The sequence below is a fragment of the Cricetulus griseus genome, unplaced genomic scaffold (assembly GCF_003668045.3).
Source record: "Cricetulus griseus strain 17A/GY unplaced genomic scaffold, alternate assembly CriGri-PICRH-1.0 unplaced_scaffold_1, whole genome shotgun sequence".
Lineage (NCBI taxonomy): Eukaryota > Metazoa > Chordata > Mammalia > Rodentia > Cricetidae > Cricetulus > Cricetulus griseus.
In genome coordinates, this window is record NW_023276808.1 from 8,960,631 (window position 1) to 8,985,405 (window position 24,775).

The 24,775-nt window shown below is 47.0% G+C and overlaps 1 protein-coding gene and 1 pseudogene across 1 annotated transcript; one reads left to right on the forward strand and one right to left on the reverse strand.

The window, feature by feature from the left end:
• LOC113838747 overlaps positions 1-24,775 on the reverse strand; it is a 61,953-nt pseudogene that overhangs the window by 31,690 nt on the left and 5,488 nt on the right.
• LOC113838693 (polypyrimidine tract-binding protein 1-like) lies at positions 304-13,024 on the forward strand. The gene is given in 2 exon segments (XM_035453645.1): positions 304-682; positions 10,147-13,024. A coding segment is annotated over 1 exon segment (1,590 nt). The 5' UTR covers positions 304-682; positions 10,147-10,340; the 3' UTR covers positions 11,931-13,024.

Sequence of the window (24,775 nt, forward strand, 5' to 3'; positions counted from 1 at the left end):
ACACCGCCCTCGATAGTGACGCCAGCGACCCATGTGTGGCTCAGCACAACCGACTTCCGATTGGCTTCAGATCGCCAGAACTACAGACTTCCGGTCCCTACAGACTGCTTCCGTATCGGGGATTGCGGGGAAATAGAGTCGGGAATTTCAATTTCCAGTTCCAGTGCGCCCTACTTCCGCTTGGCTTCAGGTTGCCAGCATGACCGAGTTCCGGTCCCATTCTGGCTTCCCCTGCAGAGACGGGAATGGGGCTTCTGAGACTCACGATTCCCAACTTCCGGTTGGCTTCGGCATGCCAGCACTAATGACTTCCGGATCCTGCTACTGGATGGGAACGGCGCGCGGCTGGCTTCCAGCGACCGGAATTTCGCTGGAATCTCAGGACGCCTGACTTCCGCTTGGCTTCAGGTCACCAGCGCAACCCGGTCCCCGTCAAGTCTGGCTCGGTGCAAAAGCAGCTCCCGGTTTCCAGTGACTGCTGCTCAGTCCCAGCATTCCAGTCTTCCGGTCGGCTTCAGCACGCCCATACTACCGACTTCCGGTTACGGACAAGCGGCTCCGCGCCTGCAAATGAGCGGCTGCCAGTGACAGGGAATTCGGCTTCTGCGTCACAGGATGCCCGACTTCCGGATGGCTTCGCCTGCCAGCACTAGCGACTTCGTGTTGAAAGACCCCCGAAGAGGTACTTTCGTAGAAGGAGACCCGCACCCAGGAATCAGCGAGGCCACGAACTTGGATGCAAAAGCAAGAGGCTTTATTGGAGACGCGGGTACCCGGGCGACTTAGCTTTTGTGTGGCTAAGCGCGCTGAGCCAAGGGAAAGGGGTCCTTATATAGGGAAAAAGGCGCAAGCTAGGAGCAGTGATTCTATTGGATAATTCTAATGAGGCATTGTACAGAGCTATTCCCATTGGTCAATGTAAATGAGGCGCTATACAGGGTTATTCAAATGAGGCGCAGTACAGAGTTATTCAAATGAGGTGAAACATAGAGTCTTTCAAATGAGGTGAAATACAGAATCATTTCTATTGGATGGTTCAAATAAGACACAGAGCCATTCCAGATCAGCATATTCTCAAGGTCTGGTGTCTGGTACAACAGACTCAATTCCCCCTCCCTCCGCGTCCAGATGGCTGACCTTGGGGGCGGAGACCTTGGGACGGAGTGTTTCTCATCGGGCGGGGGCTCAGGGGCAGGGCTCCAGGCCGGCTCACTTGGTGTTTGTTCTCTTGCCGGCCCATCTGGTGCTCGCCCTCGTGCCGGGCGGGCTAAGGGGCAGCGGGGGAAGTGGAGGCCGGCTGGGGGGTGGGGATCGGGGAAGCCGCCAACCGGAGGAGAAGGCAAACTTGAGAAAGAAAGGGCTAAGGGGCAGGGGTCTTTCATTCCCCGATTTCTCTTGTAACTGAATGGAATCTTTCATTCAGAGGTCTCTGGATACTCTGGATCTATTTGCTTTAGCTGATGGTATTGTTGAGTTAAGACTAAGGCCTGTACAACAGATAGTTGTTCTCTGATGAATTGAGTCATTTTGTTCAGAATGCAGGGACCAAATATGAGGATCAAAAATAGAATAACCAGAGGTCCCATGAGCGTGGATATAAGGGTAGTCAACCAGGGGGACTTAGCGAACCATCCTTCGAACCATCCTTGTTGAGACTCAAATAGCTGTTGCCTCTGTTTTAGCCTTTCCCTAAGTTTGGCCATGCTGTCCCTAACTATTCCTGTATGATCTGCATAAAAACAGCATTCTTCCTTGAGGGCAGCGCATAGTCCTCCTTCCTGTAGAAATAACAAATCTAACCCTCGTCTGTTCTGCAGGACTACCTCAGAGAGTGATGTCAAGGATTTCTCAAGTGTGCTTACTGACTCTTCTAGGGCCTGGATATCAGTATGCATGGCTTGCTGTAGAAGTTTGAAATGACTAGTTTCCTGTAAGGCAACCGTACCGGTCCCTATGCCGGCTGCTATACCTCCCATAGTTATTCCCCCTAATAATAGGGCCACGGTTAAGGACATTGGCTCCCTCTGATATCGGGTTGACTTTTCTAGTACCCTATAAATATATTCAGGTTGGTGATACGTGACTCTGGGCCAAAGTTCTGTCAATATACAAAAGTCAATAGTGGCATTGAGAACGGTAGTAGAGACGCAGGGGGTCAAACCAGTACTGCAAGCCCAATAAGTTCCATAGGGGGCAACAAGGTATTGGCTGTCCTGAGATAATGGCTCTGTTTGGTTACATAACTCTTGATATGAGGGAGGAACCCTGCCTATGCATAGCCCCTTTCCTGAGACCTCAGACAATGTGAGCTTGTGCTGCATAGCAGTTCCACAATTGGTAGGCTCTGAGGTTTGGTTAGAGTATTTACCCAATACTGCTATGCCTTCATAATATGGGGGCTGGGAAACTAGGCATAGCCAGCATTCCTGAGTCTTGCTGGGGTCTGAGAAATTGAGGGCCAAGTAAGCCCCTTGTACTAGTTCAAATAATCTGTCCCCTGTCCCTGGATATGGGGAGGTGGGGATGTGAACTGGAGTAGTAGTTTTGGATGAGGGCGTTGGCGAGGGTGGGAGATGGGGTAGAGGCCTATGGGGCCGAAGCCCATGAGGCTTGGTGGGAGGTTTCTGGTCTGTCAGAACTGGGTTTGGGCCCATGGTTTTGGTGATAGTTTCTATTTTGAGTCGAATTTTGAAGATGGCCCCCCGGTCTGGTCCCGACAGGTACCAGCGAAGGCCCCAAACATATCCCTTCTGCCATTCTGTTGCTTTCTTACCCTTATCCGTAAAGGAAATGAGGAGAGGCATAGAGGTGGTACCGGTGGAGCCCTTTTGCCATCCTCTGGTTACCTGAATCTTGTCCCATGAGGATGAAGGCTTCCAGTAAGCATGCCCTGTTGTTTCACATCCCCAAGCGGCACAGAAAAATTGTCCATGACCCCCACAAGTCTGAGTCTGCTTCCAGGCCCGTCCGTCTCTAGGGCAGACATAAAAGTCCTTGTCCGACAGTTGGTCTTTGGCCCATTGACTGCTGCATCCAGGAGTGGTTTCTCTCGAACTTTGGAGTGACCTGCGCATTCGTGGCAAACTGTTGCCATTGCTGCAAGCCTTAGGGTAACAATGTGAAATGTCCCAGGTATCTAGACCAGCGACCAAGTCACAGAAATCGGGTGTCAATGTAGGCCACCATACACCGAGGGCATGGTTTTTGGTGGTCTCATAAATGACCTCCCCTGTCTGGGAAAGAACCTGCCAAGTTAACGCATGAATGGTATGGGGGCTGGTTGCTACATGGGGAGTAAACAGGCAAACAATCAATAGGAGGGTGTACGAGAGAGTCTTATCTTTAAAGGATTTTGAGTGCGGTGTACGGTCCATTCTGATGCAGTGGCTGAATCGGTGGGTCGGGCTGGTTTTACATGAGAAGCATGTATCCAAGCTGCAATGCCGTCTACTTTGAGTGCGGTGGGGGTGGTAAGCAAAACGATGTAGGGTCCCTTCCAGCGGGGTTCGAGGTTCTTGGTCTGGTGATGCTGGACCCAGACTGTGTCCCCGATCTGGTAGGAATGGGGAATGGCAGGATGGTCCCTCTGGTCTTTATAAGCTTGAGCAAGGGGTTTCCAGACCTCCCGTTGTACTAGTTGGAGGGCCTGTAAATGAGCTTGGAGAGAAGGGGAGTTAGCAAAATCTAAGACATCTTGATCAAGAAAGTTAATGATAGGAGTAGGTACTCCATGCAGGATCTCAAAGGGTGTGAGCCCATGTCGTCCAGGGGTATTACGAGCGCGGTAGAGTGCTAGGGGGAGTAGGAGGACCCAGTCTCTAGTGCCAGTTGCAAACGACAATTTTGTTAAAGTCTCCTTGATTGTTCTATTCATCCTTTCTACCTGTCCTGAACTTTGGGGTCTATAAGTACAATGTAATTTCCAATCAATCCCCAACAAGGTGGCCACTGACTGACTTACCTGGGAGACGAAGGCGGGCCCATTGTCCGTTCCCAGTACCTGAGGCATCCCATAATGGGGAAAGATTTCTTCAAGCAATTTCTTAGTAACGATCTTGGCTGTTTCATGTTTAGTAGGGAAGGCTTCAACCCACCCTGAAAAGGTGTCTACAAAAACTAATAGATACTTGTATCCATATTTACCTGGTTTAATCTCAGTGAAATCTACCTCCCAATGTGTTCCAGGCCGGTAGCCTCTGACCCGGTTCCCGGGAGGAAGCTTCAGTCTGGATGCGTTGACTCGGGCGCACGCATCACATTGCTCAGTTACCTGTTTTAGAATATCATTCTTCCCCAAAAGGAAATTGAATTCCTCTTCTCGTTCGAGGAGCTCCCGCATCTTCTTGGAGCTCAGATGTGTCATCTTATGTAAAAATGTCACTAGGTACTTGGTTACCCGGTAGGGGATGACCATCCTTCCTTCATAAGTCCAATCCCCGTTTGGTTCCTTGGTGGCTCCCAATTTCTCTAGGGTTTGGATGTCTCTTTGTTCATAGTCCCATGAGGGGGAGGGATGGTCGTTGGTGGGCTCTAGAGCCAGGAGGTTAGTGGTGTCTGTGGTCAGGGCCGCCTCTCAGGCAGCCAAGTCTGCCCTTCGATTGCTCCTTGCTTCAAAAGAATCCCCTTTTTGGTGTCCGGGGCAATGTATGATACTTAAGGCAGCGGGCAGATGAAGAGCCCTTAAGAGAGCGAGGATTTCCTCCTTATTTTTAATGTCTTTCCCTTCCGAGGTAAGCAGCCCCCTCCGTCTGTAAATTTCTCCATGTATATGGGCAGTGGCGAAGGCATAACGACTGTCTGTATACACGGTGAGCCTCTTACCTTCTGCCAACTTTAGAGCCTGCGTGAGTGCTATGAGTTCTGCCCTCTGCGCGGAAGTTCCAGGGGGGAGTGCCTGGGCCCAGACGACCTGATTCTCTGTGGTGACTGCCGCACCCGCCCTTCGTTCTCCTTGATGCAAAAAGCTGCTTCCATCCGTGAACCAGATGTGATCCGGGCTGGGTAGAGGCTGGTCAGTCAGGTCAGATCTCGCCCCATGGGCCTCGGCCAGTACCTGTAAGCAATCATGAGCCTCGGGCTCCCCAGGGAGGGGGAGCAGGGTGGCTGGGTTCAGAGTCACCAAAGGCCCGAAGTGGACCCGGTCTTTGTCCAACAGCATAGTCTGGTAATGAGTCATTCGGGCATTAGTAAGCCATCTATCTGGAGGCTGTCTGATGACTGCCTCAACTGCATGAGGGGCATGTATGGTCAAAGGCTGCCCCAAGGTTAGCTTGTGAGAATCTTTTACCAGCAGGGCTATAGCGGCAATCATTCGAAGGCAGGGTGGCCATCCCGATGCCACAGGATCCAATTTCTTGGAGAGGTATGCAGTGGGCCTTCTCCAAGGCCCCAGTTTTTGGGTGAGGACTCCCTTAGCATAGCCCTCTTTCTCATCTATAAAGAGTTCAAATGGCTTAGCTAAGTCCGGTAGACCCAGGGCTGGTGATTCAAGGAGAGCCTTTTTGATGTCGGTGAAGGCTTTCTTTTGGGGCTCTTCCCATTTAAAAGCAACCCCTGGCCGAGTGAGGGGGTAGAGGGGAGCCGCCATTTCGGCAAACCCGGGGATCCATAGGCGGCAGAAGCCTGCCGTTCCCAAGAACTCTCTCAGTTGGCGGGGATTTTGTGGGGTGGGAATGTCTAAGATGGCTCGCATACGGGCTTCCGTTAGCCATCGACATCCATCCTTTATCTTATATCCTGAATAGGTCACCTGTTTCTGACATATCTGGGCCTTCTTGGCGGATGCCCGGTACCCTAGGCTCCCAAGAGTCTGGAGGAGGGCTTGAGTGCCTTCCTTGCATTCCCCTTTGGTTTTGGCTGCCAGGAGAATGTCATCTACATATTGTAAGAGGATTAGAGCGGGGTACCGAACCCGGAATTCTGCCAGGTCCTGATGTAAAGCTTCATCAAAAAGGGTAGGGCTGTTCTTAAACCCTTGAGGTAGCCTAGTCCAAGTCAGCTGCCCAGAGATTCCAAGGGCCGCGTCCTGCCATTCAAAGGCAAATATAGGCTGGCTGGTGGGATGCAGGCGGAGGCAGAAGAAAGCGTCTTTAAGATCTAAGACTGTGTACCAGGTATAGTTGGGTGGCAATCCACTCAGCAAATTGTAAGGGTTGGGGACAGTAGGGTGTATGTCCTCTATCCTTTTATTGACTTCTCTCAGATCCTGCACTGGCCTGTAGTCATTAGTTCCCGGCTTCCTAACGGGTAACAAGGGTGTATTCCAAGGAGATTTACAGGGCACCAGAATCCCTTGTTCAAGTAACCTTTTAATATGTGGCCGAATTCCTTCGCGGGCTTCTTTAGGCATTGGATACTGTCTGACGGATGCAGGAAGGATGGCAGCTTTTAAGGTTACTATAATTGGGGCCTGGTTAATGGCAAGGCCCATTCCTCCTGTTTCAGCCCAGGCTTGGGGAAATTCCGCAAGCCAGTGGTCAAGGGTTTCCTGATTGTTCGAGTTAGTCCTCTTTTCATGGAGTCTATATTCATCTTCTATGGACATTGTCAAGATGGTAAGGGGAATTCCCTCTGGCCCTGTGACTTTGACTTCTGACCTCTCAAAGTGTATTTGAGCTTTTAATTTGGTCAATAGGTCCCGTCCTAGTAAGGGGTAGGGGCAATCTGGCACATGGAGGAAAGAATGCATAACCTTACCGGTCGCGAGCTGGAGCTGCCGATTTGTAGTCCAATGGTACTGCTTTCCGCCTGTAGCTCCCTGTACCCATGCAGTCCGGTGACTCAGGGGTCCGGGTGACCGATTCAGAACGGAATGTTGTGCCCCTGTATCGACTAGGAAGGTGACCGGATGCCCCCCGACTTGCAGTGTTATCCTGGGCTCAGGGGGGGGGGGGCTCCTGGCCCTGACTCCTCTAATCTTCTAGGTTCAGGAGGTCAGAAGCCCTTGGCCGTGGAAGCTTGGCCCGGGGGTTCTTAGGGCATTCTCTTGCCCAATGTCCTTTTTCTTTGGAGTAAGCACATTGGTCCCTGTCCAGGTGGGGCCCCCTTCTGTCATCCCTCTGTCTATTCTGTCTCTGGCCTGTCACTACTGTGGCCAATAGCCTGCTCATTTCTTTATTCCACTTAGGGTCTCTCACAACCTCTTTTTCCTCTGCTTCCTGTCTTAGTCTTTCCTCTCTCTCCTGGGTTTCCTTCCTCCAGCGTTCTTCTCTTTCTGTCTGTGTTTCCCTCTTATTAAAAATACGTTCTGCTTCCTTCAACAAATCTTGGAGTGTATATCCCTGTAAATTTTCTAGCCTTTGAAGCTTGTTTCTTATGTCCGGGGCTGATTGCCAAATAAAGGACATAGAAACGTTGGTGGCCTGACCTGGATCTTCCGGATTATAGGGAGTATACATCCTGTACGCTTCTTTTAATCTTTCTAGAAAAGCAGCAGGTGATTCCTCCGCACCCTGTATTATCTGCTTCACCTGGGCCAAATTAGTGGGTCGGCGTCCTGCCCCCCGGAGACCCGCTACAAGCAACTGGCGATAGAGACGCAGATGGGTCCTACCTGCTTCGGTGGTAAAATCCCATTCAGGTCTTTCAAGAGGGCAAGCCACATCAATTTCATTGGGCAGCTGGGTGGGCTGCTCCTGGGACATTCTTTCGTGCTTCTAGTAGCACGCGCTGTTTCTCCTCCGAGGTTAAGAGGACCTGCAACAGCTGCTGACAATCATCCCAGGTGGGTTGGTGAGTCGTGAGGACCGACTCTATGAGAGATGTCAGCCTCACGGGGTCTGCAGAAAAAGAAGGATTATTATTTTTCCAGTTATAGAGGTCCGATGCTGAGAATGGCCAATACTGAGGTTGGCCGTTCAGTCCAGTTCGGAGGGGCAAAGTGGTTGAATCTGGAACGGGCTGCTCCCTGCGACCTCTTAGTCGATAAGCCATTGGTGAAGGGTCAGGGGCCGCTTCCGCCAAGGCGGCGGAGTCCGCTTCTGCCTCTGGTGGGGGCGGCGGTGGCGGATATGGCGGGGGCTCCTCAGTTAATAGATCAACCAACAGGTCTTCTCCCGGGGGGAGTACCTTAGGTGTCTTCTTTTCTTTAGCCTTAGTGTCTTTCACCGAGGTAGGGTAAAGGTTGGAATGGGAAGGGGGTTGGGAGGAATAGGTGTCAAAGGAGTGGGAGGTATAGGGGCCGAGGGAATGGGTCGGTTGGAGCGGTTAGAGGGGGGAAGGAGAGAGGGGCCCTTGGGATGTAAGAAAGGACGTACCCAGGGAGGGGGGTCCTGAACCAAAGCCTCCCAGGTGACGATATAAGCCACTTGATCGGGATGCCCGTTTGGTCCAGGATCCATAATCTTCTCTTTTACCTGGAATATAGTCTGGGGGTTAAAGGTACCATCTCGCGGCCAGCCTACGTCAAAGGTCGGCCATTCTGAAGAACAAAGAGTAATCCATTTGCGTTTACGCACATCAACAGATTGGTTATGAGCATATTCCTGTACATCTCTCTAGTGCGAGAGGGTTAGGGACAAAGGAGTGGTGACAGTTTGCCCCATAGTTTCTAGACTTAGGAGGACACAAATGATAGCTACAAGACAAAGACCGAATAACACAGAACAGACTTTCGCAGCGCAGTTTCAACAGAGAGTCGAAAGTAAGAATTGAGAGGGGGTCGAAGAAGGGGGCCCTCCTTCTTTGTCCCCAGTAAAGATTGCAAATCCCTCAAGCCGAGGGCCTTCTCCAAAGAGACTGGGAAAATGTCCAGTCATAGATCTAAGTTCAAAGTACAAATCCCTCACGCCGAGGGCTTCAAACGCTACCAGGATGTCTCCTGGAGCCACGGTCGGGAGTCCAAACTCGTCAGTTCCTCCTCGGATCTGCCAAATACAAATGTACACAGCTGTATACTACAAACGCAAGCGCAATTCACAAGACGGATTCAGACAGACAGGCAAGACGAGACCAGACAAGACAAAACAGCGGATCCGCACAACACTTACCTCCCAAACGTGGGTCGGTGGTCCCTGAGTGGGGGTCTCTATCCCGGACGAGCCTCCAAATGAAAGACCCCCGAAGAGGTACTTTCGTAGAAGGAGACCCGCACCCAGGAATCAGCGAGACCACGAACTTGGATGCAAAACCGCAAGAGGCTTTATTGGAGATATGGGTACCCGGGAGACTTAGCTTCTGTGAGGCCAAGCGCCCCGAGCCAAGGGAAAGGGGTCCTTATATAGGGAAAAAGGCGCAAGCTAGGAGCAGGGATTCTATTGGATAATTCTAATGAGGCATTGTACAGAGCTATTCCCATTGGTCAATGTAAATGAGGCGCTATACAGGGTTATTCAAATGAGGCAAAGTACAGAGTTATTCAAATGAGGTGAAACACAGACACTTTCAAATGAGGAGAAATACAGAATCATTTCTATTGGATGGTTCAAATGAGACACAGAGCCATTCCAGATCAGCATATTCTCAAGGTCTGGTGTCTGGTACAACAGACTCAATTCCCCCTCCCTCCGCGTCCAGATGGCTGACCTTGGGGGCGGAGACCTTGGGACGGAGTGTTTCTCATCGGGCGGGGGCTCAGGGGCAGGGCTCCAGGCCGGCTCACTTGGTGTTTGTTCTCGTGCCGGCCCACCTGGTGCTCGCCCTCGTGCCGGCCCACCTGGTGCTCGTTCTCGGGCCGGGCGGGCTAAGGGGCAGCGGGGGAAGTGGAGGCCGGCTGGGGGGTGGGGATCGGGGAAGCCGCCAACCGGAGGAGAAGGCAAACTTGAGAAAGAAAGGGCTAAGGGGCAGGGGTCTTTCATAGGGGCTTCACTTTAAGTCTGGCTTCTTCCTGCTTACAGGGTACAATGTGTGGAGTGGGGGAGTAGGGTTTAGGTGAGCTAACATTCAGCAGGAGGTCTGAGTGGAGAAGTAATTCGCTTACCTGCCATCCTGTAGACCTCAGGCATCTGTTCCTTGAGGAGGTGGAGAAGGCAAGTTGGGTGAAGCTTCTACCATAACAGGTAGGTGTAGGTGAAGAGAAACTGGGTGCCTCCAGACTGTGTTTTGTAGCACCATTCCACACACCACCCTTGGGGTGTCAAGGCCAGGCCTTAACCAGGGTTCACCTCAGTTCAGACTCCACTCTTAAAAATCTTGCTTTTTGTCCCCCAGATAAGATGAAAAGTACAAGAGCTCCTGGACTAATTGGAGGCATGTTGGGAGGGGAGAGGAAGCTATGAGAAAGAGAAGAGGAGCAGAAGAGGAGAGAGGAGGACATGAGGGAGTAGGAAGATTGAGTCAGACAAGAAAAGAGGAGAGAGATTCCTGCGCCTCTGCTCTGTCCCCGCAGGGCTGCTCTGTGTGCCATGGACGGCATCGTCCCAGACATAGCAGTTGGTACAAAGCGGGACTCCGACGAGCTCTTCTCCACGTGTGTCAGCAACGGCCCCTTCATCATGAGCAGCTCCACTTCTGCAGCCAATGGAAATGATAGCAAGAAGTTTAAAGGTGACAACAGGAGCACAGGGGTCCCTTCCAGAGTCATCCATGTCCGCTCCCTGCCCAGTGATGTCACTGAGGGCGAGGTTATCTCTCTGGGGCTGCCCTTTGGGAAGGTCACCAACCTCCTTATGCTGAAGGGGAAAAACCAGCCCTTCATTGAAATGAACACAGAGGAGGCTGCCAACACTATGGTCAACTACTATACGTCAGTGGCACCCGTGCTGCGTGGACAGCCCATCTACCTCCAGTTCTCCAACCACAAGGAGCTCAAAAATGACAACACACCCCACCATGCACGTGCCCAGGCAGCCCTGCAGGCTGTGAACTCTGTGCACTCCAGAAACCTGGCCTTGGCAGCCTCTGCCGCTGCCGTGGATGCGGGGATGGCAATGGCAGGCCAGAGCCCAGTGCTCAGGGTCCTTGTTGAAAACCTCTTCTACCCAGTGACTCTGGATGTTCTGAACCAGATCTTCTCTAAGTTTGGCACAGTTGTGAAGATCATCACGTTTACCAAGAATAACCGGTTCCAGGCACTGCTGCAGTATGCCGACCCTGTGAGCGCCCAACATGCCAAGCTGTCGCTGGATGGCCAGAACATCTACAAAGCCTGGTGCTCGTTGTGCATTGACTTCTCCAAGCTCACTAGTCTTTATGTCAAGTACAACAATGACAAGAGCAGGGACTACACTCGCCCCGACTTGCCCTCTGGGGACAGCCAGCCTTCGCTGGACCAGACCATGGCTGCAGCCTTTGGCCTCTCTGTTCCTAATGTCCATGGAGCGTTGGCCCCCCTGGCCATACCTTCTGCTGCTTCGGCTGCTGCAGCTGGCCGTATTGCCATGCCAGGCCTGGCAGGTGCCGGAAATTCCGTCCTTCTGGTCAGCAACCTGAACCCTGAGAGAGTCACACCCCAAAGCCTCTTTATTCTCTTCGGAGTCTATGGTGACGTGCTGCAGGTGAAGATTCTGTTCAACAACAAAGAAAATGCACTTGTCCAGTTGGCGGATGGCAGTCAGGCCCAGCTGGCCATGAGCCACCTGAATTGACACAAGCTACACGGGAAGTCATTGCGCATCATACTGTCGAAGCATCAGAGTGTGCAGATGCCTCGGGAGGGACAGGAGGACCAGGGCCTCACCAAGGACTATGGTAGCTCACCACTGCACCGCTTCAAGAAGCCGGGCTCCAAGAACTTCCAGAATATCTTCCCGCCCTCACCTACTCTCCACCTCTCCAATATCCCGCCCTCTGTGTCAGAAGACGACCTCAAGAACCTCTTCTCCAGCAACGGTAGTGTGGTCAAAGGCTTCAAGTTCTTCCAGAAGGACCGAAAGATGGCCCTGATCCAGATGGGCTCTGTGGAGGAGGCCGTGCAGGTGCTAATTGAACTGCACAACCATGACCTGGGCGAGAACCAACACCTGCGTGTGTCCTTCTCCAAGTCCACCATCTAGGTGCCTGTGGGCCTGCAACAGCTTCCACCATTCCAGAAAAACCACTTTAAAAGCAGCTGAAGTGACCTTACAGACCAGAGATTTTATTTTTTTAAAGAGATCAGTTTACCTGTTTTTAAAAAAATTAAATCTAGTCCACCTTGCCATGGCAGGAAATGGCTTGGGACACAGAGGTCCAGTCAGGCCAGGCACCATGCCTTGAGGGGCTCAGGCATAATAAGGCCACAGCGGTGCCCCGAACACAGCCGCTTTCTCGGGCCTTACAAACCAGCCCAACTTGCGGCTGTGCACTTAGCCTCTTAGGCCACCAGTCTTGTCTCTAGACCTGCAGGAGAGCCATTGGCCTGCACCACAGGCTCCCTATGCTGTGCAGGAACTGGGGCCACTGCCCCCACCCTTATAATCAAGTGACATGATTCTCCCATGTCCCTGGCCAGCCTCGGGGCCCAGGCCATCCTCAACTGCCCAGCCTCATGTGACCTTTGTATTCTATTCTGTGTGGTCACAGACACCCGTGCCTAGCAATATTTCCACTTGACCAAATACCTGAATCTTCCCCCATTTATATGCAAGAGATATAGTTTTAAGTAACTTTTTATAGCAGTGATACAATGGTATTGTGTACTCTCAGCTTCTATGTCCCTGTGCTTGTCCCCTCTTCCCGGTGACCAACTTGCAGGTGGGACCCAGGCCAGTGCTGCCTCTGCCTAGAGAAAAACAGCTCTGAGACCAGTGGGTTCCTACCTTCAAATTTTGGACCAAAGTTTTGTTTTCTGCCGGCCTCTGACTAGGCCCAGGTGAGGGGCTGACCTCTAGGCCTTAATGCCCCTCCCAAATGCCCATATCATGCCTAGCCTGTCTGTGGGAGGGGCTCCCTGGACCTTGCTTCTGTGAAGGAGTGGCAAGAGTGTAAATATTTATGATTTTTATACTTGTGTGGAGCTGAGGCAGTGCAGCAGTTTTTTATGGTGACAGATGTATATTTTGGTAACAACTACAGGCTCAGTATTGTCCTGGGGCCAGCCCTGGCCACATTCCAACCAGTCCCAGATGGTGTTTTGGGGGAGTTTCCATTAAAGCAGTTTTCAAACCTGTGCCTTCCCTGAGCCCTTTATTCTGAGCTATAGAGGTATCAGCCGGGCTGGGTCTGGACTCAATAAACAAACGCCTGTGTCTTGCAAAAAAGAAAAGAAAAGAAAAGAGGAGAGAAAGTTAAGATCTACCATAATAAAGGGAGCCATTAAAGGTTTAAAGTGAAATCTGGATCTAGGGAAATGTCCAGAGATCCATAAGGATAATCCCAGCTGAGTATCTAAGCAACAATGAAGAGACTACCTTAAATGCTCTTCCCCTTTAATGAGATTGATGACTACGTTAAATGCCATCCTAGAATCTTCACCCAGTAGCTGATGGAAGCAGCAGCAGACACCCACAGCTAAACACTGAGCTGAACTCTGTGATCTAGTTGCAGAGAGGGAGAAGTGATGAGCATAGGGGCCCAGACTAACCTGGAGAAACTCACAGAAACAGCTGACCTGAACAAGGGGGATGTCATTGACCCCAGAGTCCCTATATGTGGGTGTCGGCTACCACTCCTGGGCAGTCTATGTGGCCTCTTGTTAAAGATCTGTATTTATCCCTATTATAAGAATGTTTGGGAACCCATTCTACATAGAGGGATACTCAATAAGCATAGACACATGAGGGAGGGCCTAGGCCCTGTCAAAAATGACTTGACAGATTTGGATGATCCCTTATTGAAGGCCTCACCCTCCTTTTGGAGTGGATGGGGGATGGGATGGGTGGTGGGTGTTTGTGGCATGGGAGGATGGGAGAGAGAGGGAACTGAGATCGATATGTCAAATAAGACTGTGTCTAATTTAAATAACATTCATGAAATTAAATAAGAAATAGGAAAGATGGGGTGGTAAATACCTTAGCTAACAATTGTTGGTGCCAAAGCCCTGAAATAGTGGAGCTTCAGGGAAGGTTATGAACATTGTCCTGAACTATTCACAGTCTGACTTTGTACTGTCGTCCTCCCACCATACACCATTGACCATTTTTATCATGCATGACTTTGAAATCCTGAAATTCCTACCTCCATATTCTGAGTACCATGATTACAGTCCTCTGACACCATGCCTGGCTCAGGTGGCCTCAACTTCACTTAGTGAGGCATTAGAAAGAAGGGATGAGTAACATGAGGAGTTGTGCTTAAGTATAATCAAAATTGAATTACCTCTGTGAGCCTGGGTTTTCACCACCTACACAATAAGGACTCTTCCCAGGTCCTTTGATGGTTTACAACAGATTCAATGATAAGGAAAAATAATTTCTCATAGTTGAAAGACAGTAGAATTTATGGCAGAAAGGATGCATTTGATTGGTACCTTCTTCAGTTACTGGAGTTATAACCAGGGCCTGTGTTCTGGCTCCCCTAACAAGCAAGGTTCAGCCACTCATCCTCAATAAGCCAATCAAATGAAGCAACTTATCTAGTGACATGCCCAACTATAATGCAGGTACTCTGTAGTCAAGATGGACAGATCTCTCTGATGTCCAATGATAGCCAGGTCTATTGTGTAAGTTGTAGGTCAGACAGGGAGTCACAGAAATACCTTTCCTAAAAGGAAGAGAAAGACAAAGTTGATAAGAATTTAAAATGTATTTATTCAGTTTGACTAATTTGGAATGATAAAGAAACTATATAGTAAATAATCCATCCCTGGGATAGTAACAAGCTTAGAAGGCAAATCTATGCAAACTAAATATTCTAATGAATCCAAATAATGGATTTTTCCCCATTTCTAAAACAATCCCACATTCTCATTTCCTGTTTTTCCTGTCTGGTGGTCAAATAAGAAGTAAATGTTTCTTCAATAGAGACATTCTCACTTGGAGGACTAAAGTCTTTACCCACAGAGAGATACACAGGGAAATTAGAATTTTATGCGTCACCGGGCAAACCTGGCACATGCCTTTAATCCCAGCACTCAGTAGGCAGATGCAGGTGGGTCTCTATGAATTCAAGGCCAGCCTTGTCTACAGAACAAGTTCCAGGACAATCTGCAAAGCAATTCAGAGAAACCCTGTCTCAAAAGACCAAAAAAATTATGGGTCTACTGATTGATGAGTTGTGGCCAAAATATACTCAATGAAATAGACTGCTGGTCTCCACATAACTGTCATGGTCTAAAAACCTGCAATCACCTTACAGACACACGCAAAAATCAGAAAATTTTTTGATTTTTTAAAAAATAAGTCTCATTGCCATGACGTTATATAGCTTCTCTGAATCATGCCCCCTTTGCATATGAAGTACCTCATGGGAGCATAAAGAACCATGTAATTACAAATGATAATTGCCTATATACAAATCCATAACAAGTGAAGCTATGTTGTGAAATAATGGCATGGATCACATGGTGGATATTGCTGCTTGACAATGTCCCAGCATTTCAACATTGCAGACCAACCACACTTCTCCAGCACCTGCAGAGACAGGCAGATGACTTTGAGCTCCAGGTCACACTGGCAGAATAAGTCCCAGGACAGCCAATGCCACACAGAGAAACCCTGTATCAAAAAGGTGATGAAATCTACCTTTAGCTGCTTGGTGGCTGTACACATGTTTAACCCCACCACCGAGGAGCCAGAGGCAGCCATATTCTTGTATTTGAGTCCAGCCAGGTCCACAGAATGAGATCCAGGGCTACATAGATAAATCCTGTCTTGAAAACAACAAAACACAACACATAAAAAGAATAAGATCCACCTTTAGTACTAATCACACCAGCTGCTGGTGGCCTGTGTATATAATGGATAGTGAAGGAGGAAGCTCTCTGTCTTTGGCTGCTTAATGTTTGAATGTGACATACAGTTGGCTGCAGTATTTCCCAGCTATGAGGTTCAGGATTGGTGGCACTGAACATTGAGTATATAATGTAATGTGCACAAAAGAAAAAAACAGCCTGTGCTTTGCACGAGGAGCAGGATGTGTTTCAGGAGAGTGGAAAAATGCCTACTAAAATACAAATTTTCTTTACAAGGCCACTGTCTTCTAGGCTGGAAGGGCAGTGCTGGAAGAAGTGTGCTATCTGGGTCATTTGAACTCTGATCACCTGGTAGGGAGCCTACTAATATTCTAGGCCAAGCTGGGTGGTCTAGCCAATGAGGGAGAATCTATAGCCCTGGCAATGGAAGATATGATGCTTGCAATATCACTGTCCAGTGTGCACACACAGGCACTGCTTGGAGTGCAGTGGGAACACTGATTGGGAAACTGACAGTCTCGTGAATAGAATTCCTGAATATTGCATTCCAATTTCAGGTTTGTATTATAGATATTGAAAATAGTTAAGAAAATAGTATAAAGATAGCGAACCATGTAATGAGGAATGTATTTCCTCAATACATGATTAGAATGTTATTAAGTCTCTAGTACACCAGTTACAATAATATGATTCAGTAAAAAGTAGTTCCAGGGGACAAAAAGAAGATTCTGTTCTTTAGAGCTTTCTCAGGTATGCATGGTGTTGGGTAGGTAGGTTAGACAGCATCTACCATCATGGGCCATAATCCATGTGGCAGGAAGCAGATATTAATTTATTCTTCCATGTTGTTTTGAGATTGGGCATCATTGGGGCTGGGTTTACCTGAGACCACAAGAGGCACAAAGTGCTGCAGAGCCATAGCAAGAAATCTCCTTTATAGAGAGAGCTCTTGTACATGGGGCTTCTGACTTTAGAAAAAATATCAGTAGCTGGAGGGTCAGAAACAACAGTTTAAAGTCCACTTTGAGTTAATTTCATTGGAGTTTTGGTGTCTGTTTATTTAATCTCTGTATTCATAGGTAGTTGGATAACAAAAGGTCACACTTTTGCTGGCTAAGTATCTTTTTTCTTTTGATTAATAGTTGACCATAATTTCTGGCCTCTGTTCTTGGTTTTTGTCTCCATCTTTATTTCTTTTACAAATATTGTATATATTTTGAATGTTGTAGCATTGTGGCAAGTACAAATGTAATATTATATCTGTCTGTGTACTACCTTTTCATAATCACATTGAAAATTCTGGCATTTCCACTGTGAATGTTGATTTTTTATTTAATTTAATTTTTCCGAAGTTAGCTTTGTAATCAGCATTTTGTTATAAATTGTTGAGCATTGTCATTGGCTTGTATCCATTTTTTGCTCTAAATTTTCCATATTTATGATGAATCCTATAACATATGATCACACATGTACTTTTTTCATTTAAGTTTATTAATCTGTGAAGGGATCATCAAACATATTTCAGATATTGGCAGGTTGCTCAGCAAATCTTTTTGCAATGATCAGAGTTCAGAAACTCAAGCAGCTAAATATTATCTACATTCTATATCCTCTATACATAAGAAAGCGTTCTCTCTCATGCACAAACATATGCAAAATATAGCAATAAACTTGGTAAATTGGTAAATCCTTACACCATCAATTCTGTTACCATCAATTCTACTCTTCTCCAGCACAGTTTATCTATGGCACACTACACTGGAGGTTGCAGCACTATTTCTATTTGGTCTTAGTTATAAAAACCTGGAGTCACATAGAGAAGTTCATGTTGAAAGATGAGAGAAGCAGAGCAGCCAGCCCCTAGTTCTTAGCTCTATTGAATCCTTAGACGAAAGGGGCAATCCTGTCCCTAGGAACATTCAGACTGAACACAATGCACTCCCACCTTATATTCCTCTCTCTGCCCAGCCATACTACTCCTGTCTCCACTCCCAAGTACAGAAATAATGGTTTGAACGATCACAACCTGACTCTGTTTCTCTTTTAGGCTTTATCAATTTGGTATTGCCAAGGGTGGCCTTGAAATCACAGAAACCCACCTGCCTCTGACTTCCAAGTGCTGAGATTAAGGGTATGATCTGCCATTGCCTGGCTTATATGGCAAAATACTGCCTGTCTGCCCTCTGGTCTTCAGGCAAGCTTTTTTGTTTGTTTTGTTTTTTGGTTGGCTTTTTGTTTGTTTTTGTTTTTGAGACAGGGTATCTCTGTGTAGCTTTGGAGCCTGGACTGGAACACTATTGAAGTCACAGCAATCCACCTGCCTCTGCCTCTCATGTGCTGGGATTAAAGGCTTGTGCCACCACCACCTGGAAAGTTTCATTTGTTAAGCACAAACAAGATACCACCACACTTGGGGAAACCATTTACAGGATCCACAAAATTAATGCCATATGCATCCTACTGAGGTGATGGGATTCATTTTTCAGCAATACATGATCAGAGTGCTTTAACTTTCTGCCTCCACCAGCTACAACGGTGTGATTTGGGGAAGTTGAGTTCCAGGGAACAAAAGGAATTTCTGATCTGTAGAAGTTCCTCAGGTGTGCATGGTGTTGTGTAGACAGATAGGGCAGATTCCACATGTGGTGTCAATGTACATGTGGCAGGAAGTAGACATTAAATTATACTTCTATGTTATTTTCTGTGTGGGCATCAATGGGGCTGGATTTTCCTCAAACCTCAAGGGTATATAAGAGTTTGCAGAATAATAACAAGATATTGCCCCCATTTGTAGATGGGTTCTAGATCATGGGGCCTCCCTGGAAGAAATATTAATAGCTTGAGGATCAGAAGTAGAACAGGCTAAGTGTCCTTTTGAGTTAGTTTTGTGGGAGTTGTGAAGTCTGTTTATTTAATATCTAAACACATAGAACCATGGCTAGCTGGGTAACATTGGTCAAGATCTCAGTTTATCTGGCTGAGTTCCCTTTGGAATTTGATGAAAAGTTGATTACATTTTTCTTCTTTAGTTCTTGGCTTTTTCTCTCCATGCCCTTTTTACTTTCCCAAATATTGTACACCTTCTCCATTGCTGTAGATTTATTGTGAGTTTAGAAATCATTCTTTGTCCATAAGAATACTATTTTTTGAAATCGTCTTGAGAATTCTATGTGTTTCCAATTTGCATATAGGTTTGGAATCAGATATACTGTTATGAGGTATTGTGAATTATCTTTGGATTTTATTCAATTCATGTTTAAAATTTACCTCATATGAGGCAGGCGTTGGTGGTGCACGCCTTTAATCCCAGCACTTGGGAGGCAGTTGCAGGAGTATTTCTGTGAGTTTGAGACCAGCATGGTCTACAAGAGCTAATTCCAGGATACAAAAAAGCCACAGAGAAACCGTGTCTCAGAAAACCAAAAAACCTTTCTCACACACTGTATATACATATTTGGGGTAAAGTTTTTTTGAAAATTCTGTTCCTACATTTCTTCCCTGATTGTCTCATGTTCCTGTGACAGCCAGGTAAAAAGCACCTTTAGAGCACCTGACCTCAGTGTAAAGCCACATAACAAACATCTGCTTTTGTGTCCTTAAATCTCTCTTAGGTAGTTAATATTCTGGGAACTCTACCAGTTATATGACAGAGAATCATTGCATACACATAGTTAAGTATAGTGGGCTGAACAAGCTAGCTAGCCACATTGTGTCCAGGTGGAAGAAAGGGAAATGCCTTTGGAGTGCAAGAAAATAGGGTCAGCTATTGGTCCAGTGGCAAGTGCAGATCTCTGCTGATCTAGAAAAGGTCATTGCCTTGGGTGAAAGAAGTGTCAGGAACCATTGGGCTGTGTCTTTACACACTGTAACCCTATTGGAGGTGTTCCTGTCACTTGGGCCTTACTAGTCAATCAGGCTCCAAGGCAACCTGCCAGTCAGAAGTGGTGCAGGGCCCTTCTGGCCACTGATTTCAGGATTGGCTTTGAAGAGACAGTTGTGCCAGTGGTTTTGTGTACTGTGCTTTGAACAAGGGCAAGTTGGAAAACCACAAACATGGAGAGTGAGGGGAGGCTGTCTTCAGATTGGGAGTGGCAGAAGGTGAGGTGCTGGAGCTGGTATCTGGGTATTCCCTGGATCTGGGTGGGAAGCTGAGGACATACTCTCTTTCAGTGAGATCCCATGCCATTCTTGAAATGCTCTGGACCCACAGGCAGGCCTCTGAATAACTTTTCTCTATGTGCTGAGTCTGTCCTGAGCATTGGCAGCAGGGAGCTTTATGTAGAATCATCTTTATAGTCAAGTTAACATGCTTTTGGTGCACCCCTGTAAATCAGGTTGTCAAAATTTAACAGGGCTAGTGTCTTCAGTTCCTTCTAGAGGTTTCGCACTATGTATTAAAACTTTTCCTGTAAGATCCATTTACTGTTAATTTTGTGGAGGTTGCAAAGGGCATCCAATGTGTTTGGTAGCACTCTACTACTAAGCTGTGATGTAGAAGAGTAAAATTGGTAACACAAAGGATTTAAAAATGCTTCGAAGATAGTAAGTCTCACAGAGTAGAATTTAGCAGAGGGAGGACTGACTCTAAAACACCCAAAGATAGGTATTTGCTATCCAGGCCTGTTAGAAATTAGGATGCTTGGATACACATTTGTTCACCAGAAATGTCTAGACATTTGGTTTCAAATCATTACAAATGAGCCACCCCTTATTTAAAAGCAGCCACTAGGCCTATCCACATATCAAAGAATAGATCTGCAAGAAGCTGCTCAAGGAGACATTACAGGGTCACTAACAACCTTAACACTGGCTGTTCCATAAAGTTACAGTTTTCTTCTTGAGAATAGCAGACCTCAGCCTGGTGGACAATAGGACACCAGGTGACAACTATTTGAAAGTTAAAACACTGTTGTGTTTAGGACTTGCCCAAGGCTTTTTTTTTGAGAAAGGGTTTCTCTGTGGCTTCAGAGGCTGTCCTGGTATGAGCTGTTTGAAAGGAGCCTTGTAACCAGGCAGGCAAAAGCTTGGCTGAAGATAGGGGGTGTTAGCCAACTAAGCTGCCATTGTAGATAAGAATGAGAATGTGTGGAGTGTAGCAAAGTGTGATTAGCAAGATTTAGCAACTATTTAAGGGACCAGCTCAGAAGTAGAATTTTAGAGTGCACCACGATTCTATGTCCTGGAATTCTCCTCCACTAACCTGAAACAACAGGTCCATCAAGCTGAGTGCCACCCATTCTGAAACTCAATACCAGGACACCATGGCATCAGGAGACTCCACAACCTGAGTTCAGAGGAATAGAATTCCTGAGCCCTAACCTGCAGCTAGCTGTTGCAGGAGAGGTACCCCCTGCTATGGTCCTATTGTCTGTGGTTTCTATGATTGTGTGCTTATGCTTGTGTTGAATTACTTTACTATAAGTGTGAAGTAAATCTTATATACTCAAAACCAACTTGCCAAATTGCTATTCCTCCAAGTTCAAACACTGGTAAGAGTCAAGACTTGGAGAGACATATTCTACCAGTCCTATTCATTTAAAGAACCTAGGATAATGCAGTTTCTTTCCTGCTTATTAAGGAAGATGTGCTGGCTAGCAGTAATGCTCAAAAACACAATCTCCGGAGTTCCATTATTTTCTAAGTATTCAACTTTCCATGAAGACTACCCTTTAGGGGCTGGTGAGATTTCTCAACAGTTAAGAACACTGGCTGATCTTATAGAGAACCTGGGTTGAAGTCCCAGCACCCACATGGCAGCTCACAACTGTCTGTGACTCCATTTCCAAGTGATCTGAAACACCCAAGTAGACATACATGCAAGCAAAACACCAATGCACATAAACAAAGAATCTTTTACAGATGGAAAAACAAAGATAACTCTTTATTATTCCTCTTTTGCCCAGAGTTTGCTCTGAAGTTCAGGCTCCTAAAGCAGTGGAGCCATCATCCAGCCTTGTGATTGGAGAAAGTCCTAATTTGTTTGAGATCTGGTTCATGCTTTTCTTCCCTGGTTGTGTGATGTCCCAGTGACAACTAGCACAAAAGTACCTTCAGTCCTTCTGACCTCAGGTTGAAACTACAGAAAAACATCTCCTTTTATGTCCTGATATCTCTCTTTAGTTGTTAATATTCTTACACCCTTCCACTTGGGACTGGGGAAAATCACTTCACTCACAATATATAGTGGCCTGTAATATCTACCTAGTCTCCCTGTGTCCCTGAGGAAGAAGTGAGTACAAGAAGATGGCAGGGTTTGTTTTGGAGCCCGGGGCAAGTGCTATAGAAATGCATATCTCTGCTGATCTAGAAAAGGTCTTTGTCTGCAGTGAATGGCCAGGTAAGGAATCATTGAGATGTGTCTAGGTGTAACCCTATGGGAGGCGCTCTTGTCACTCAGGCCTCACTAGCCAAACAGGCCCTCCAGGTGACCTGTCAGTCACAAGAGGTACAGGTACAGTTTCAGTTTCAGGCTTGTCTCTGAAGAGGAGCTGGTGCCTTTTTTGTGTGTTCTGTGCTGTGAGCACTGCTACAGGGAGCTGAGCAGAGAGCTTGGACAATCTGGTAAACCACGACATGGTGAGTGAGGGGCTGCTGACCCCAGATGGGGAGGAGCAGATGGGGAGGTGCTGGAGGCAGTGTGGTGAATCCCACCCTGATTTGTGTGGGAACCTGCAGCTAGATTCCCTTTCCTGTAAGTTTCCACATGGTCCATGTAAATCCCTGAACCCAGGGGAGGCCTCTGAGTAAGTTTGGTCTGTGGGCTGGATCTGCTGACAGCATTGGGAGCAGGGAGCAGTGTATAGAATCATCTTTGTAGTCAACATCAACATGATTTTTGTGCACCCATAGAAAGGTTGCTGAGCTTGGAGAAGCTCAGTTTCTCTAGTATCTTCCAGACATTCAGCACTTAGCATTTTACATTTATGTGTAAACATCCATTATTGTGGATGTTGTAAGAGGCATCTCATGTGTTTGGTTGCACTCCGCTCATGCCATGATGTAGAAGAGTAGAATTGTTGATATAAGGATTTACCAATGTTTAGGAAATAAGTAGTAAGTCTCACAAGGTAGAATTTAGCTGAGGGGGGGCTGCATCTAAGACACCCAAAAGATAATGCTAATCAGGCCTGTTAGAACTTAGGAAGCAAAAATAAAAGAAATTAGCATGCTAGGATGCACATTTGTTCACTAGGATTGTGACATTTGACTCCAAACCATTATAAGGAAAGCACCCCTGGTTTACAACCAGCCACTAGGCCTATAAGCATATCAAAGACCTGGACTATAACAAGCTCCTCAAGGAGGCATTACAGGGCCACAGGCAACCTTAAGGCCTGGGGTGCCATAAAGTTCCAGTTTTCTAGAGAAAACAGAGCTCTGCCAGGTGGGCAACTGGACATCAGTGACAACTATTTGAAAAGCTAAACACTTTTGCATTAATAACTTTCATGGTCAACCAAGGCTTTCATTTAGGCCCTCAGACAGAGAGGAGGAACATTTTTGGGATAGCTATTGTTGTGCCATGTTCCTCATGCCCAGAGACAAACCCAAGGAGTCAAGCTCAGATGCAAAAGCAAAAGGTTTCTTTGAATTCCAAGCTGGCCAGCTAGGATCTCACTGCATGTCAGGCAATTGAGATACCAACCAGACTAAAAGGAAACTTTTAAAGGTGCAGAACATATGGTTGAAGGCCACAAATTACAGAGTTTCCATGGTTACTTCATTTCTTACAAAGTACAGAGTAAAACACTAGCTATATATTTTAAGGGAGATACACTTGAGTGAGATAAGACAGGGCATGGGCTTGCGGGTCCCAGGGTCTGTCCATTACCCCTGAATTGGGGGATATCTACAACAAGCAATTAGCAAAAGAATGTTAACAGGAGTGGTAGACAGTTACATCCCCTTCTCTGAGAGCAAAGGATCATGTGCCAGCCATGGCACTCCTGATTTAAGGAGTTAAAATTTCTCTTACCTTTAGAAATTCCCTTTTCAGGGCCCAAATTCTTAAAATTTTATTTTTTGGTTCCCCAGCTATTAAGAGCCTTGTTCCTAGGTCTTGGGAACTTTCCCTAAGGGCCTGTTGTATTGACAGTAAAACACAGCCTTGTCTAAAACCAGGAATTGGGTTGGGAGAGCTGGTAATTGCCTGAGGCCAGGGCCTTTATAGAGAGATTTCTTCACATTCTGAGAATCCATGTCTTCTCACAATATGGAGCTGTTGTTATTGGTCCACTGGCCACTGTGGGCTTAGTCTGTAATGTTCTAGAGATACGCTGTGTTCCCCTTGTGTGCTGTCATTTGAGTACCTGCCTCCTGAATTTGTCCCATCATATGATGATATCCTACCCCCAGTGGTATACAAGATGCTATTCTTCTTAGAAGCTTAAATCCCAGCATTCTAGAGGCAGAGGAAGGCAAATCTCTGTGAGTTCAAGGCCAGGTCACAGGTGTGCTTAATTTATTCTGGCATATATCTTTGCTGTTTAATCCTCACATAGGTCTAAGTAGCTAGACCTACAAGTTGCCTGTCTCTATTTAATTGGTTCAAAGTAGAACCTGGAGCATGAACCTAAAGACACTTAAGGATGATGGCATATTTGGAATGCAAATGGGTCTAAGCTAGCTCCACTTTGAGCATTACCTGGGGATGGATGCATACCATCAATAAAGAGATTTTTCTTTATTAACCTCCTATGTGTGTGAAGTGATATCTCCCTGGGAATTCATATTAATTCTAGGACAGCTGAATTTCTATCTTGTTAGAAAAATGTTTCTGGAATAAGCTCTCTTATGTTGACACCAGAGGCTTTGACTCCAGTCTGCTGCTCTCCAGGGCAATGGCCTTGCTGATCTGTATATTACACCTCCAAAATTCTTTAATTAGATGATTCTACCACCATAGAGATTTAAAATTGTCCATTTGATTCGTGTAGTCAACTATCCAAAGCAGTCACAGGAAAAGAATTTGTATGTGGAGCATTGCTTCTCTCTTTAGACCAAAACAAGAGGAGTAGTGTATTGTGTACACTGCAGGGGAAACAGGGCAGGTCATCAGCTGCTGGAGAT